The following is a 15,789-nucleotide window of genomic DNA, read 5'->3' as shown; positions in this document are numbered from 1 at the left end:
ATCAGAAAATGAATATAATAGAAAATTATAGTACGACAAGATGGTGATGTCCTCAAATGTTCATAATATCAATAAACAATGGCTCATGATAGTAAAAATAAATAAGCAATAGATTAAATTGACCAAATATCAACCATGGGTAAGTAGTAGGGAAATTGTAGTGCTGAAATCTACTTCTAATGCCCATCCCATCCTAAAACAAGATAATCAAATTTGATGTAGTACTATATAAAATGGAAATACTTACAAAGTCATCATCATAAATACAAGTAACTACGTTTTTAAATATTAAAATCCAGACCTGACAGTTTAAGAAATGGTGGTCATCGAATATAGATAGATTATTAATAATTATACATGTAATGTAAACATACCTGAAGTTGAGATCCTTAGAATTAAGTAACTGGTGTGTTCTGTAATCCGCCAATAGAGCAATGAATGAAGAGGATAATTTGCAACAAAAGTAAACTATATGATCTGAGTCTTCCATGACAAAGGTTTTCATTCAGGAAACACGACAAACAAAGCAGATAAATAGTGTGATCAAAGACAGTAATAACTGGCAAAGGCATAAAAGCTGTTATAAAAATGTGCTGTTTAGCTTGATATGTATGGTTTCTTGATATGTTTGGTGTTTTGATATTGTAAAAACTGCGACGGATTGACCCCTGCTTCTTTCGGACAGGCTGAGTTACTTTGTGTTACTTATTCTAGTTACCTTGTGTTACTTATCCGGAAAAAAAAAGCTGTTAGCAAAATGTTGCAGTGAAAAAAACAAAGCTTTATATCATAACATTCATTAAAAAAGAGAACAAAAATAGTTACTAAGTACTAAACATATCCCTTAACAAGAATGGTGCATTGTACACAAATCATGCTTCTCTATCATTGTGTCAAACATAACAGGACTATAGTGAAAGATAAAGTTCACTAAGGCCATCACAGAAAAGTATAGTACTTAATTGACCATGAACATTGAAATGATCCCAAAGCTTTCACTAAAATATACTCACATAATTAGCAACTATTAGTAAATCAGATTGAAGATATCCAAACGGCACTATACCAAGATCATAGTTTCACAACCAAGTCCAAGACACTTCTTGATATGAAAATGTTCAAGCTATTAGAGTAAAGAACTACTTTCTATGGCTAATAACACAGTTTTCATGAAAGAAGAAGAACCTTGCATAAAAAAATGGAAATCCCTAGCAAAGAACCTGACAAAACACGATGACTAATGAGTAATAACAAAATCACAACCAACACATACACTGTAAGGGAAATTGCATCTTATTATAAATTATTTAAGTGTATACAGCTGAAAATATCAGCGCTATAACTAACTAAACAGTTTCTTATTGAATCATCAAAAAGAAAAAAATATATGAATCTTACAAAACAAGAAACCCCTACCTAAAATGTTGAGAAAAAAAGGCCCCTAATCCATGGGGAGGGGTCATGAAACAGGAACAGCTCCAGAAGTATGAGAACTCTCCCACACTTCAATACCTTCAACACCTTCCCTACTAACAAACAACCTATCCCCACCACCTTCAATCTTCTTTATATCCCCTCTCTCTGAATCACCCCTCTTATCCACGAAGTTCCTCCGAAACAACCCTTCACGCCCGCTCTCACCTTCGATGCTGCCACCATGGGCTTGAACCCTTGACCAAACCTCCAAGCTTCCACCTCTTCCAACAAACACTTGCCCCCAACAACAATGCATCAACAAATTATTCACTTCACCACCATAATTTACCATGCTAGGGTTCTTCTCCTCCAAATAAACCCAAGGATCATCCCCCAAACGCCTCATGTCAGCCATACCCAAATCCCCAGACTTAGAACACAGCTTGAAAATCGATAACCCTTCCGCGTCAACATCCACGTCAGCAAATGAGTCTCCGAACCTGCTACTCCGACCCGCACCAGGCTCGTTTGTCTCCCAAACCACGTCTCCGGACCTGGGGTCCCAAATCCGTATGTAACCGGAGTAGCCGAACGCGCCGCTCGTGATGGCGGTTCCGACGAGAACTCCGGTTGCCGGAACAAACGTCAGCTTCGACGGAACCATGTGCTTTGCCTGGTTCCCCGATTGGCGCCCTAACTGCGATACAATCTGGATCCTCTCTTTGTCGATCTCGAGAACAATGTTCTCGCGGTGAGGACAATCGAACGAGGCGAACACGGAGGTTTCCGAGGCGGTTATGGCGTTAACGCGAGCCTTGAATATGCGAGGATCTGAAGGATCGGTCCAGTGTACGGATCCAACGTGGCGGCTGCTTGAGAAGTCGTAGAAATGAAGTCCGGCATCGGATTCCGATCCGACGGCAGCGATCTCCGTCCATACGCGGCAGATGGAGTCGATCTCGTCGAGGTGAGTACGGAGAGTGCCGGTGTGGGCGAGGCTCCAGTCATAGCTGGAGATCTGGCCGCCGTGGGCGATCCAGACCGCGCCGTTGTCGGCGACGGCAAAGGTGGAAGGGAGACCCTCGGAGGCGGGACTGATGGACTTGACGATGGAAGCATCGATGCCGGAGAAGGGCGGGGGAGCGGCAGCAGAGCGGAAGTGGGAGTCTATGCCGTAAAAGGCGGCCTCGTCAGCAAGCTCCTGTGTGGAGAAGCGGCGGTTGGGGTCGTTGGCGGGGCGGTTCGAGAGGACGAAGAGGAGGGAGTCTGGACCGGCGGACCGGATGGTCGAGAGGGTTGTCTCGAAGAGCTTGCCGCCGACGTTGAGCTTGATGCGTTCGCTGGTGGCTTGGGACTCTGATGCCGCCGCAGAGGCTTGGGAACTGCCCTCTGCCTCCATTGTTGACTGGTGATGACTATGTCTATCAGCTGATGCTTCTCCCTATCTTAGTTTTGGACTTTTGGTCATTTTCGGTTTTCTTTTTTAACTATTAAGGAACGTAAAAAATAACCTCGAAATGAGTAATTTTTTTAACTATTAATGGCGCCCAAACATGCACATAGTTTGGCTCCTATTAAGATTTAAGACCAAGGCAAATGTTTAGCATAGTTTAAATCATTTAATATTAGTTTGGTTACTTGTCTCTTGCTTATTCCACCTGAATCCTGCTCTTATAATGTTTGTCTCATGTATCCTTCTTTATTTTAATGCTTTGGTTAAAAATAATAAAGTAATACTTGTGATATAATAACATAAAATTATTTTATTTAATTTATTATTCTTAATTTATATATATAACATTTAATATTATTCAATTATTTTAACAATAATTAAAGAAATAAAATAAGATAAACATCAATTAAGAAATATAATATAAAGTAATTTTAGATTTTTTTTAAGTTGGTATCTTATTGTTTCTTAAATAATTTTTTTTAAATTAATGATCATTTAATTAATACTGCATACCAAACGTAATCAATTTATTTATACGAGGAATATTAAGAGATCAGCAAGTTTTATAATTTGTAGTCATTATTAATATTTTTAATGGTGTAAGATCACATCTAATAATGTAGAATTATTTATTTTTCTTTTACTAGTTAAGTGTAGGCTAAATTTTAATAAAATTGTTTATTCCTAGACTTTTCCTTCATTTTTATATTTTTATTCAAATGATCATTCATAAAAGTTTGTTCATTTCATTAATTTGTAATCGTTAGGGTTTGGAACATGGATGGTATGACGGTGGGAGCATTACTTTCGCAGTTTTTCTTGTCATTATAGTTACAGGTATCCGAACAGCTTCTTTCATTTGATAAATAAAAGTAAATTTATCATCATATCATGTCAAATATTATATGAATATTAAAATAAAATTGTTTAAAATAATGTTATTTGATATTAAATAAAATAGTATATATGAATTTAATTTATGTGCACTATATATCATTGTGAAATTCTTTTCCATTGATACCTAGATACAGTAACTTTCTTTCTGAGATAAATGGTGGCAACATACTCGATTTTATTTTAGTTTAAAATAATTTTACATTTATTATAAAAATTTAACTCTTTATATAACATAAACAAAAATAATTAATGTTTATAATCAGTTTAATAATGAATGGATTGATACTTAATTAAATTATTTAATAAATGTGCAGTATATATACCATTGCAATAATTAGTTACTGATGTTATATAAAGTGTTTTTTTTAAGTTAAATATGATTTAGTCGAATATAATTAAAAAATGAAAAATATAAAATTTTATATATAATTATTTGTATATGAAGATGTTTCTTTTTTTTATCATATAAAATTTAATTTTAGTATATTATAAAAATGTTATTTTTATTTAAAATGTAGCTAAATAAATAAGTCATATTTTTAATACAAGTATTTTCATAAAAAAATAAAAAATTTAGCATATTTATTTTAGTGGGTGCCTTTATTTTTTGAATTTTCGTCCAAAGTGTGTTCTATACTACCTACAAAATATACATGTTTTAATTTCATAAAAGAGTGGGTCACATTTTTTAACATTTACATTTAAGTAATTTAGACACAAAATTTGTAGCTCTAGAATTGCCCTCGCTCCTTCGAAAACCGTTAAATTTTTGTATTGTTATTACTTTTGCCTTTTTATATTCCAGCCGTCAGTGATTATCGGCAATCTCTCCAGTTTAAGAACTTGAACGCAGAAAAACAAAATATACAATTGGAGGTGTGTAGTTTATATTACAATGACAGATAACTCACTACGTCGAAACTTAAACTAATCAAATGTACTCGTTATTAACTCGTTGCAGGTCACTAGAGGCGGTAGAACAATAAAATTATCCATATTTGATATTGTTGTTGGTGATGTAGTACCTCTTAAAATAGGGTCACTCACTTGCCATTGATGAATCGAGTATGACTGGTGAAAGCAAAATTGTATGTTGCTTATTCCTTCAATTGACCTAATTAGTGGTTGTTTATTCTTGTTTTGATTTTTAAGCTAGGAGTGCCCTGCAGGTTCAGAAGGATCACAAGGCACCATTTTTGATGTCCGGTTGCAAAGTAGCAGATGGAGTTGGTACTATGCTGGTACAGTATTATAATAATCCTTTTAATATGCTGCATCTCAGTTAGGGGGTGTGGTGGTATGCTAATATTTTCTTTCTTTTATATATGCCATGATGTGATATTGGCATGGATGTGTAGGTAACAGGTGTTGGCATTAACACTGAATGGGGACTGTTGATGGCAAGTATCTCAGAGGATAATGGGGAAGAGACTCCGTTACAGGTTCTCTTGCGCGCATGCATCCAAATCCAAAACCAAAATTAAACAAAGAAAACGCTGTTATAACTTTTACCTAATTATTATATTTTTTGGGTGACACGTAACGTAATAGGTACGTTTGAATGGAGTAGCAACGTTTGTTGGCATAGTTGGGCTTACTGTCGCCGTTTCTGTTCTTGCAGTCCTCTTGGGAAGGTAAACACACTAAACACTTCTAATTAAGCATCCACGTAGCTAGATAGATCAATTCAATTGTTTTTTGGTTGGTTGTTTCTTTAGTACTTACTATATAGTACTACTAACTAGCAGTAACACGTGATGTTAGTAATAACCAGTGTAGAGTACTTAAAACTTATTAATAGTTACTACAAGCTCCGTGCTCTGTGTGTGTGTGTGTGTTGAGAGAAAGTGAGTGATGATTTTGGAATCGTAGATACTTCTCTGGCAATACAAAAGATGTAGACGGACAAGTGCAATTTGTAGCGGGAAAGACTAGTATTAGTGATGCAGTTGACGGGGTCATCAAAATCTTTACCATTGCAGTAAGTTCGAATCCTAATACATGTAACTTTGTTGTTCTTGTTTTATTTCCATTTTATCGTTTTTGTAATTGTTTCTCAACTAAACCTAGAGTGGTGCAGGTTACAATTGTTGTTGTTGCAGTGCCTGAAGGTCTACCTTTGGCAGTTACCTTAACGTTAGTAATGTCGCTATACTTTACTTTTATTTCCCCGTGTACATTGAGTGGACGCTATGGTACCTATGCTATAGTGACTATAATAGTTATGTTATTTTAAAAGATATTATTAAAATTAAAGTAATATTTTTTTATTATTTAATAATACCAATACTTATATAAAGAATAATAATAATAATATACATAGAATATAGAGAATAAATATATTTGCTAGTAGAATAATATTTTATTTAAATAAAAAGCAGTAAAATTTACGTAATTTGTTATTTATTTTTATCTTTTTCCGTATTTTTTACATTATATGAAAACAAACACCTATATAGCTATTATAACCACCATAATCATAGGAATCATAGACTCCAACTATACACAGCTCAAATGTTGAGAGACGTGCATTCCGCTATTAAGGGTAATTTGTATTTTGTTGGTGATATATAGCCTGGCCTTCTCTATGCGGAAAATGATGGCAGACAAAGCATTGGTAACTATCCTTTTATTCTCCAGAACTGTTTTGTCATGAGTTAATTAGTTTTAAAACATGCATAGTTGTGCAGGTTCGAAGGCTATCAGCATGTGAAACTATGGGCTCCGCCACAACAATTTGTAGTGATAAGACTGGAACTTTGACCTTGAATCAGGTGGGTTGGTAGTATGTTACATTACATTCATCCCTCTGATGGTTAATTACCAAGGATAGTCTACCAAGCTCATTTGTGCATGAATATGCATGTGAATAGTAACTTGTTTTGCGGAATCCTATATATATATATATATATAGATGACTGTAGTTGAGGCATATGCTGGGAGGAAGAAACAAGATCCACCCGATGACTCGTCGAAGTTGCATCCAGAAGTTCTATCCCTCATAAATGAAGGCATTGCACAGAATACTACGGGCAATGTTTTTGTGCCTAAGGTTTGTTGATCTAATTTAGAACTATAGAATATTTTATTCCCATGGTTTTCATTCTGACTGCATTATATATTTCGTTTGGAAGGATGGTGGAGAGGCAGAGATCTCAGGATCTCCAACCGAGAAGGCAATTCTTTCTTGGGCCGTGAAGGTTGGTCCTACTAATTAATTAGCTTGTTGGTTAATATATGTCTGTATATATGTATGTATTGATGTATTGATTTTGAAGCTGAACTTAATTAATCGAGTCATGGCAGTTGGGGATGAATTTTGATCTTACCAGATCAAATTCGACAGTTCTCCACGTCTTCCCCTTCAATTCTGAGAAAAAGCGAGGTGGTGTTGCTCTAAAGCTGGTAATGTTTTTTATCAAATAAATAAATTAGCATTTAAAATGCTGGTTGATTATTAACACCATTCCATTTCTGGTGGCAGGGGGTGTCTGGAGTACATATACATTGGAAAGGAGCTGCAGAAATAGTTCTAGGAGCCTGCACTCAATATCTTGATTCAAATGGTCAGTTGCAATCTATTGAAAAAGACAAGGTTGGTTGGTTGGTTGGCTATTCTTATAACTGGCGGCTAGCTATGTTCGTTTCTTAAAATGATTGGAGCAATTCGGATAAGGAAAAGATTAACATTATGTTTTGCAGGTATTCTTCACGGAGGCCATTGAAGACATGGCTGTCCAGAGCTTGCGCTGTGTGGCCATTGCGTACAGACCATACGAATTGGACAAAGTTCCCTCTAATCAAGAGGATTTAGACAAGTGGTCCTTGCCAGAACAGGAGCTTATTTTGCTTGCTATTGTTGGGATAAAGGTAAACTACTTACAAGTCGATCCTTTTATTCTGCTTTGACTGAGGTTAGCAACCCTGAATTTTAATCATATTCAGGATCCTTGTCGGCCCGGAGTGAAAGAAGCTGTAAGACTATGCTCTCAAGCAGGTGTTAAGGTACGCATGGTTACGGGGGACAATCTGAATACAGCAAAGGCAATAGCTTTGGAGTGTGGAATACTGAGTTCAAAGGAAGAGGCGGTGGAGCCAAATATAATTGAAGGGAAGACATTCCGTGAACTATCTGAAATAGAAAGGGAACAAGTTGCTAAGAAAATAACGGTGATGGGGAGGTCTTCTCCTAATGACAAGCTTTTGCTCGTGCAAGCGCTGCGTAAATTGGGTGAAGTTGTTGCAGTCACAGGGGATGGCACCAATGATGCTCCTGCACTTCATGAGGTACGTATACCATATTTCTTCCATCTCTGGATCTTTAATTGTATATTTTTTTTCCTTATACTTATAATTCATGACCGTCTTTTGCTATGTTCCTTTTAGGCAGATATTGGTCTTTCTATGGGCATCCAAGGAACTGAAGTTGCAAAAGAAAGCTCCGATATTATAATTCTTGATGATAACTTTGCATCAGTAGTAAAGGTAACCAACCTTCACCATATGCATGATCATCTGTTTATAATTAGTTAAACTGTTTTGTGTGTTTGTTCAGGTTGTTCGATGGGGCCGTTCAGTATATGCGAATATTCAAAAATTCATTCAGTTCCAACTCACTGTTAACGTTGCTGCTCTTGTAATAAATGTTGTGGCCGCCGTATCTGCTGGTGAAGTTCCTTTAAATGCAGTACAGGTGCACCACGCTTCCCTCACTCTTTAATTTATTTGCAGTTATATGTTTAGTTTTGGTTTAATTTGCTTACGTGCAGCTTTTGTGGGTCAACCTGATCATGGACACTCTTGGAGCCCTTGCACTAGCTACGGAACCACCAACTGACAGCCTTATGCGCAGATCACCAGTTGGCCGAAGGTTTGTATTGCTTCATTTGGATCTGATTTCTGCCTTTTACAATGTCTCTCGCCTTAATTTCACACCCTGTACTCTTCTTTGATCTTTCAGGGAATCTCTTATAACTAATGTCACGTGGAGGAACTTGGTCATACAGGTAGCTAGAGTACATCATTCTTAATACTGTGCGGAGAAATTAAACTTGCACATTGTCCTGTTGTGAGATCATCATTTAGTTGTGTGTAGCCTGAAAACATATTACATATACCTCTTTGGATCCTATCACTTTATGATTTTTTATACATTTGCTTTTCCAGGCTGTCTATCAAGTGACCATTCTTCTCATTCTTAATTTCGGTTGGCAAAGTATTAATTTAGGTGATGATCAAGATTCTAAATCTCACTCCTTACAAGTGAAGAATACTTTAATATTCAACACATTCGTTCTATGCCAAGTAAGTAGTGAAAACCTATTTAATTAATGGTTTAATTTGGAGATAAATCTGCGATTTCCTTATACAATGTGTCTCTGTCCCATCCCCATCCCTTGCAACAAAATAATTTTATAGTGTAATACAGTATATAGGATTCTTATTGGGACGGTTGTTGTAATGTTTTGACTCAGATATTTAACGAGTTCAATGCTAGAAAAATAGATCAAATGAATGTTTTCAAAGGAGTGACTAAGAATCGTCTCTTCATGGGAATTGTTGGAATGACATTTGTGCTTCAGGTGAACAGGCATCCAATTGTTATTCTAAATTAATCATTTAGCATTTGCATGCACGTATTTCTGAATCTAATTAAGTCAAATTAAACTGTTCAGATACTAATCATCGAGTTTCTCGGAAAGTTCACCTCAACAGTGCGCCTTGACTGGAAACTTTGGTTATTTTCTCTTGGTATTGGGATAATCAGGTTAGTTGACTCAAGTGCCTGCTCATGTCAGCTAGACTACTTCTTGTGGTCAATTGAATTGAATTTGTTGATTGATTGATATATTGCATTAATAGTAAGACTGATTGCTTTAATGTAACACAGCTGGCCTCTTGCTGTAGTTGGAAAACTAATTCCAGTTCCGAAAACACCATGGTCACGGACCTTAAAGAAGCATATCAGACGACTCAAGAAGTCTCGTACTACTGCTGCTGCGCAACCACAATAGATACGAGAGAGAACTGGCTAGTCATAGTTAGCATCCACCAACCACTCTCCTTCAATTCATAGCTAGTAAGCTTACTAGCTAGCCTGACATATGTGACATATCCCTCACTAATTTGTCCCCCTCCCTATATATTACAGATATCAGCAGTTTCATTTAATTTCCTCCTAGAATTTATTCGTAGTTAATTATATTGACAATATAGCAGCAATATTATATTTTCATCACATGCATGCCCCAACGTAGACGCAAACCATATACTCTCTACTACTTGTAAACATGGTAAAAAAAATATTTATATATTATAGAAGCACAGGTAATTGGAGGAGGAAAAAAAAATCTAAAATTTATATTTAGACATAACCTTTTTTAAAAAGATGATGTTGTACTATTAAAGTTTTAAACATAACGATAATATTTGTTCTTAATTTAAAAGTTCATCCAGCTATCGGACCAAGAGAAATAAGAATAAAGGCTTACCGGAATAGTATAATATAAAGCTATGGAAAAGTATACGTTACCAAGAGAACCATGATTAACTTAGATGTGGCTTTATTTAGTAGATGGGCTTCATGTCCAGCCCAACTCAAGTTGGCAGATTTTGACAGATAAAAAGTTGGTAACGTAGCACTACTGTAAAGCTATATATTTTAACAAGAAGCATACAAATCAAAGTTAAATATAGGTGCAAAAAAATATAAAAAAGAACTGTTAGAGAGAAAAATATAAAACAATGTATGCATTATGGTGTTTTTTTTTTAAATCTTGATAACCAATTTAAAAACAATACTCCACACGTCACTTTTTTTTATTATTAATTTATGATCTTATTTTATCTGTTCTATAAAGTATAAAAATACTATCTCAAGGCAAGTGACAACTTAGGCGTTCTCTTTATCAAACATTACAATACAAGGGTACAAGTTTGGCATTTTCTTTATAGTCGCGAACTAGTGATTTGTGAAATTCCCAAGTGGCCAAGTAACTCTCGGAGTCTCCCTAATAATATATTAATATTGGCTGTAAGGTTTTGTCCTCTGGTTTCTCTGTAACGGCCTTCCAGATGTTCATGTTATCGACCTCCCCCTCAATGTTGGCGTTGTGCTCTGCCAACCCCATCTCAGTGCCCTCCATAGATGCTATATGTTGCCAACTAGATTCTGACAGATGTCAAACATTGGATCCCCCCTTGTTACATTATTAGTGTTACACCATTTGTAGAAACGTACATATTTTAGTCTACTTGTGTATGTGAATGTGAAGTTATCAATCCAACAAACAAAAAAGAGAACCACTAAATTTATGGGAAGAATTACTCTAATTTTTCATATTTTCTAGTTCCATACTAATCTGCTGGATACAATATATATCGTGCTCAGTGTTTGCACGATCAGTTTGATAAAAGAATGAGATGGGTTAAATAAATTCTTATACACCACCGCAAACATACTCCAATTCCTGTGTTTCACCACAACTACAACGCAGTTGTTTGAAAAGTGAAAATAAACTAGCCCTTAGGATTAGTATTAGTTGTTGGTGGATTTGCATCTGATAAGAGCTTGGTAACAAGTGTCATTGGGGGTCTGTTGTGGGGATCCTGCTCAGTGCATCTCAGAGCCACCATAAGCACTTTGGTAACTTGCTCCATTATGTGGGTGTCAATGAATTCTTGTGCAAGCCCTGGATCCACAATTTGGCCAATTTCTGCTGTTTCTCTCCAGAGGGATCCAACCCAACCCACCAAATCACCATCATCCGCTGCCTTCTTTCTGGTTAGGAGTTCAAGCAAGACTACCCCGTAACTATACACGTCTGACTCCCTACTAGCTGTTGTTGCATATGCATTCTCTGGTGCAATATAACCAATTGTGCCAAGGGGGAGAGACGACGACAATGATGAAGACGATTTCTCTGTCAATACCGACAACAGTTTGGCAATGCCAAAGTCAGCGATATGAGGCTCCATATCAGAGTCCAGAAGTATATTCTTTGGCTTGATGTCTCGGTGTACTATGGGAGGATCACAATCATAATGGAGATAAGCCAGTCCATGAGAAACCCCAACAGCTATCTTATACCGCACCCTCCACTCTAAGACAACTGGCCTTGGATTCTTTTCATGCAACACATCATGGAGGCTCCCATTTGGCATGTACCTGTACAAGATTAGCCCAAAATCTTTTCTCAACCAAAAGTCTTCTACTTTCACCAGATTTCGATGCCTAATTCTTCCGAGGGTTTGGATCTCTGTCACCATGCTCAACTTCTTAAATCTGCTTGTACCAAATCCCAACTTCTTCACTGCAAAAGCCTGGTCGGGACCCACCAGGGCTTTGTAGACAACTCCATGGGCTCCTCTGCCAATGACAAACCGTTCACTTAGGTTGTCTGTAGCCTCCATGACTTTGTTAAGTAAGGAGGAAGACCCCTCCTCTCCACAGATACTATTGTTATTATTGACTCCATGCTTTGACTTCCCAGCAAAAGCAAACGCATAAAGCGCTAAGATGACAAAAATGGATGATCCAATTGCTGTCAACACTATTTCAACTTTACTAAGGCCTTTCCGCTTAGGTGATTTGTTATCGCATGGCTTCAGGTACTTGCTTTTAGTGCAAGCCAGGCCATCCCGCGTTGAACAACTAATACACAGTCCAGGATTGCCCAAAAATGATGGCAATGAAGAATTTAACAACTTCACTAGCATCTTCGGCACAGGACCATGAAAAGAGTTGTATGAAATGTTGATTTCAACTAATGAGGCGAGTTCATCAAGAACTTGTATGCTTCCTGTCAACTTGTTCCGAGATAGATCCAATATTTGCAATTTTTTCAGTTTTCCAATCTCCACGGGAATGCCACCTATCAGCCAATTGGAACTTAGATTCAACCCATAGATCAAATTCTGCAATGCTCCAATAGATCCAGGAATTCTGCCTCCAAGCATATTACCACCAAGCTGCAATTCAGAAAGCTTTTTAAATTCTGAAATGAAAGATGGGATGCCTCCACTAAAATGATTCTCTCTCAAAATCAATGTGCTTAGCCCTGTCCAGCTCTGCAACCTTGATGACAATGAACCATTTAGGGAGTTGAATCCCACATCAAACTTGTCCATTTTGGCACAATTTGACAGCTGAGATGGCACAGAGCCTTCTAAGTTGTTGTGAGCAAGATCCAAGGTTCGGAGATTCACAAGCTTTCCAAGTTGCGGAGGTATAAGCCCCGAAAATTTGTTCGCAGACAAAATTAAGGTGGTGAGATTTCTGCAGTTTCCCAAACTGGGTGGAATTGCTCCATCAATTCTGTTGTTGCTGATATCCATATATGTGAGATTTGGATTGCTTTCGAAATCAGGAAGAGGCCCAGTGAGAGCATTTTGTTTGAGAATCATTCTCGTAAGAGTTGTACAACTTCCCAAACCAGGAGGCATGCTACCTTGAAGTTGATTGATGCCTAGAGTCAGCAAGCTCAATTTCTTGCCAAAACAGAGATTTGGTGGGATGTTGCCGGTGAACCTATTATTTGTAAAGTCCAGCTGGACTAAACTGCTATTAATTCCCAAGTTTCGAGGTATGACTCCAGAGAAGCGGTTGTTGAACAATGAGATGTTCTTCAGGTGCTTGAGCTCTGTCATTTTCAAAGGTAGCTCACCAGAGAGGTGATTGTTATACACATGGACATTCTGCAAACCCTGAATCTTCCAAATGCTCAGTGGAATTTCGCCACTTAATCGATTGGAAAACAACTCAAGGTCCTTGAGTTTACTCAAATTCCCAAGATCACTTGGGATATTTCCCTCCAGTTGATTGGAATACAGTTGCAACTCTATCAAAGACTTGCAGTGTCCCATTTCGGAAGGTATTGTTCCGGATAAGCGGTTATTAGAAAGATGTAGAAAAGAAAGATGGGTCAGTAAACCAAAGGAGGATGGAATCCTTCCGACTAAGTTACAGTTGACAAGAGCCAATTTTGATAAACCACTACAGTTCCCCAAGCCAGAGGGAATGCCTCCACTAAACACATTATATGATAGATCCAGAAACCCTAAATTGTTACAAGAGCCCACTGGAAATGGAATGGCACCAGTAAGGCTGTTGCTGGCAGCACCAAAATAAGCAAGATCATGGAGGTTGTTTAGACTCTGAGGCAGAACACCTTGCAACAGATTCCGATTCAAAAACAACTCTTGTAGTTTGCTGCAGTTGCCAATGGATGAGGGAACTGTCCCAGATAATTGGTTATCCTGAAGATACAGGATCTTGAGCTGAGTCATGTTCCCAATACTTATGGGGACGGAACCGTTTAGATTGTTGTCAGAGAGGTGAACAATTTGTAGCTGTGAGAGTTGAGTCAAGGAAGCTGGAAAATGGCCTGTGAATAAATTATCAGCAAGGCTTATGTACCTTAAGTTGCGCAAGTTTTTCAAGGTATCAGGTATTGGGCCGTGGAGCGAGTTTGCAGCAAGGTCCAAACGGCGCAACTGAGTGAGATTCCCGATTTCAGGTGCTAAGCGACCGGCAATCCCGAAGCCAGCAAGGTTAAGAGAGACGACGTGCTGGGCATGATGGTCACATTGAACTCCTGCCCATGAGCATGGAGACGGAGAGGCATGCTGCCATTGCCAGCTGGAGTTTATGGAAGGAGGCACCCATGTCCACTTCCTCAAGAGTGAAAGCAGAGTCTCCCCTTCAGAGTTCAGTGCAGAAACAGCATGCAACAAGCAATACAACAAGAGAAGAACCCTCATCGTACTCATTCACCCACTCCCCTTACACGATTAGAATACAAGAATAATGACTTACAAGAGAGAAGGCTAAGTCCAAGGCCATTGCAATGGGAAAAAAGTGGTGTTTTGTGGTATGAAAGAGAGTGGAATGAGATGCAATGTTCTCGAGTGTGTGAAGTGTGAACAGAGAAAGAAAGGAGGTTGCTCAAGAAGGTGACACTGCACTGCATTAATTTTATTGTAATGTTATGCGGTACAGATGTAGAAACGCATTGAAAATGATAGTTGGCTGTTGCATCCGTTATTCCCATGCCTTTTTCTACTTTCTCAATAAGATACATTAGCAGGTGGGCTAATGACTCTCTTGGGACCAGAGATTGCCACGGTGCTCTTGCCTCTGCTTTTATTTTATCTTAATCCTATTGCACTCATTTCCACGTCTGAACGCAACTCCAAAATTACCACCTCTCATGTGAACTGAAATACTTAATGTTATTGTACGTCGGACATGCCATATACCCTTGCCTAGATTTTTTTAGTAGTTTATGTTACCATTTATCATTTTAAGCTTATATTGTTACAATAATTCTGACTTTATAAATATTTAAATCGAATTGTAGTTGCTGTTGGGTTGTTCTTTAAGGTCAGAGAGTCTGAAGTCTGAACTGTGAAGTGTGAACCTTTGTTTCTGATTATATTATGGTGCTACCTTTGTCTCTCTTCCGTGAATTTACAATTAATCTGATAAATCACCACGAAAATTTTTTATAATCCGATTTGCCAACTTCTTTAGTTTGACGCGTCAGACAACATGTTACCAAACTTGGTCCCTACGGCTGTTAAAAAAAATAAAAAATATTCTAATGCATGCAATTTTGGATATTCTACAAGAAAAATAACATCTAAAAGTCTTCTATTTAACAAACATCCAAAAATTTATTATTTTAAACATTTAAAACAATTTATTTAAATAAAAAATTTACCTTTTACGATTATATTATGTTTACATTAAAAATTAACTATTAAATTAATTATTTATATAAATTATGTTTTAAAATAAAAATATATATTAAAAATAAATTAAATAATATATATATTTATATATAAATTAATTATCTATATTTTATATTTTAACATGTATTTTATATTGATATTTAATTTAATGACTAATTTTTTATGCAACTCTAATATTGTTGATAAAAATAATATTTCAAAAAAATTGGTTTATTAATAGTTGATTTTCTATAGCTGAAAAAAAGGAAAATGATTTCAAATACACTTTA

The 15,789-nt window shown here is 37.0% G+C and overlaps 2 protein-coding genes and 1 pseudogene across 2 annotated transcripts; 1 reads left to right on the top strand and 2 right to left on the bottom strand.

The window, feature by feature from the left end:
- The window catches only part of LOC107459706 (calcium-transporting ATPase 9, plasma membrane-type-like), a 16,066-nt pseudogene extending 6,062 nt beyond the window's left edge, over nucleotides 1-10,004 (top strand).
- On the bottom strand, nucleotides 1,350-2,934 carry LOC107459707 (protein ENDOPLASMIC RETICULUM-ARRESTED PEN3). Its single transcript, XM_016077939.3, has one exon. It carries the CDS (start codon nucleotides 2,813-2,815, stop codon nucleotides 1,460-1,462), a length of 1,356 nt encoding a protein of 451 aa, XP_015933425.1. The 5' UTR covers nucleotides 2,816-2,934; the 3' UTR covers nucleotides 1,350-1,459.
- A 1,127-nt stretch (nucleotides 10,005-11,131) lies between the features above and the next one.
- LOC107459945 (receptor-like protein kinase) lies at nucleotides 11,132-14,719 on the bottom strand. The gene has a single exon (XM_016078263.3). The coding sequence runs from the start codon at nucleotides 14,534-14,536 to the stop codon at nucleotides 11,285-11,287; it is 3,252 nt and encodes a 1,083-aa protein (XP_015933749.1). The 5' UTR covers nucleotides 14,537-14,719; the 3' UTR covers nucleotides 11,132-11,284.
- Between the last annotated feature and the right edge of the window lie 1,070 nt (nucleotides 14,720-15,789).

This window comes from Arachis duranensis, chromosome 7 (assembly GCF_000817695.3).
Source record: "Arachis duranensis cultivar V14167 chromosome 7, aradu.V14167.gnm2.J7QH, whole genome shotgun sequence".
NCBI classification, from domain to species: domain Eukaryota; kingdom Viridiplantae; phylum Streptophyta; class Magnoliopsida; order Fabales; family Fabaceae; genus Arachis; species Arachis duranensis.
Note: the sequence above shows the minus strand (reverse complement) of the source record. Positions and strands in the feature narration are given on the sequence as shown.

Excerpts from the sequence above, each read along its gene's own strand:
- LOC107459707 (XM_016077939.3), bottom strand. The coding sequence starts at position 2,815 with ATGGAGGCAGAGGGCAGTTCCCAAGCCTCTGCGGCGGCATCAGAGTCC.
- LOC107459945 (XM_016078263.3), bottom strand. The coding sequence starts at position 14,536 with ATGAGTACGATGAGGGTTCTTCTCTTGTTGTATTGCTTGTTGCATGCT.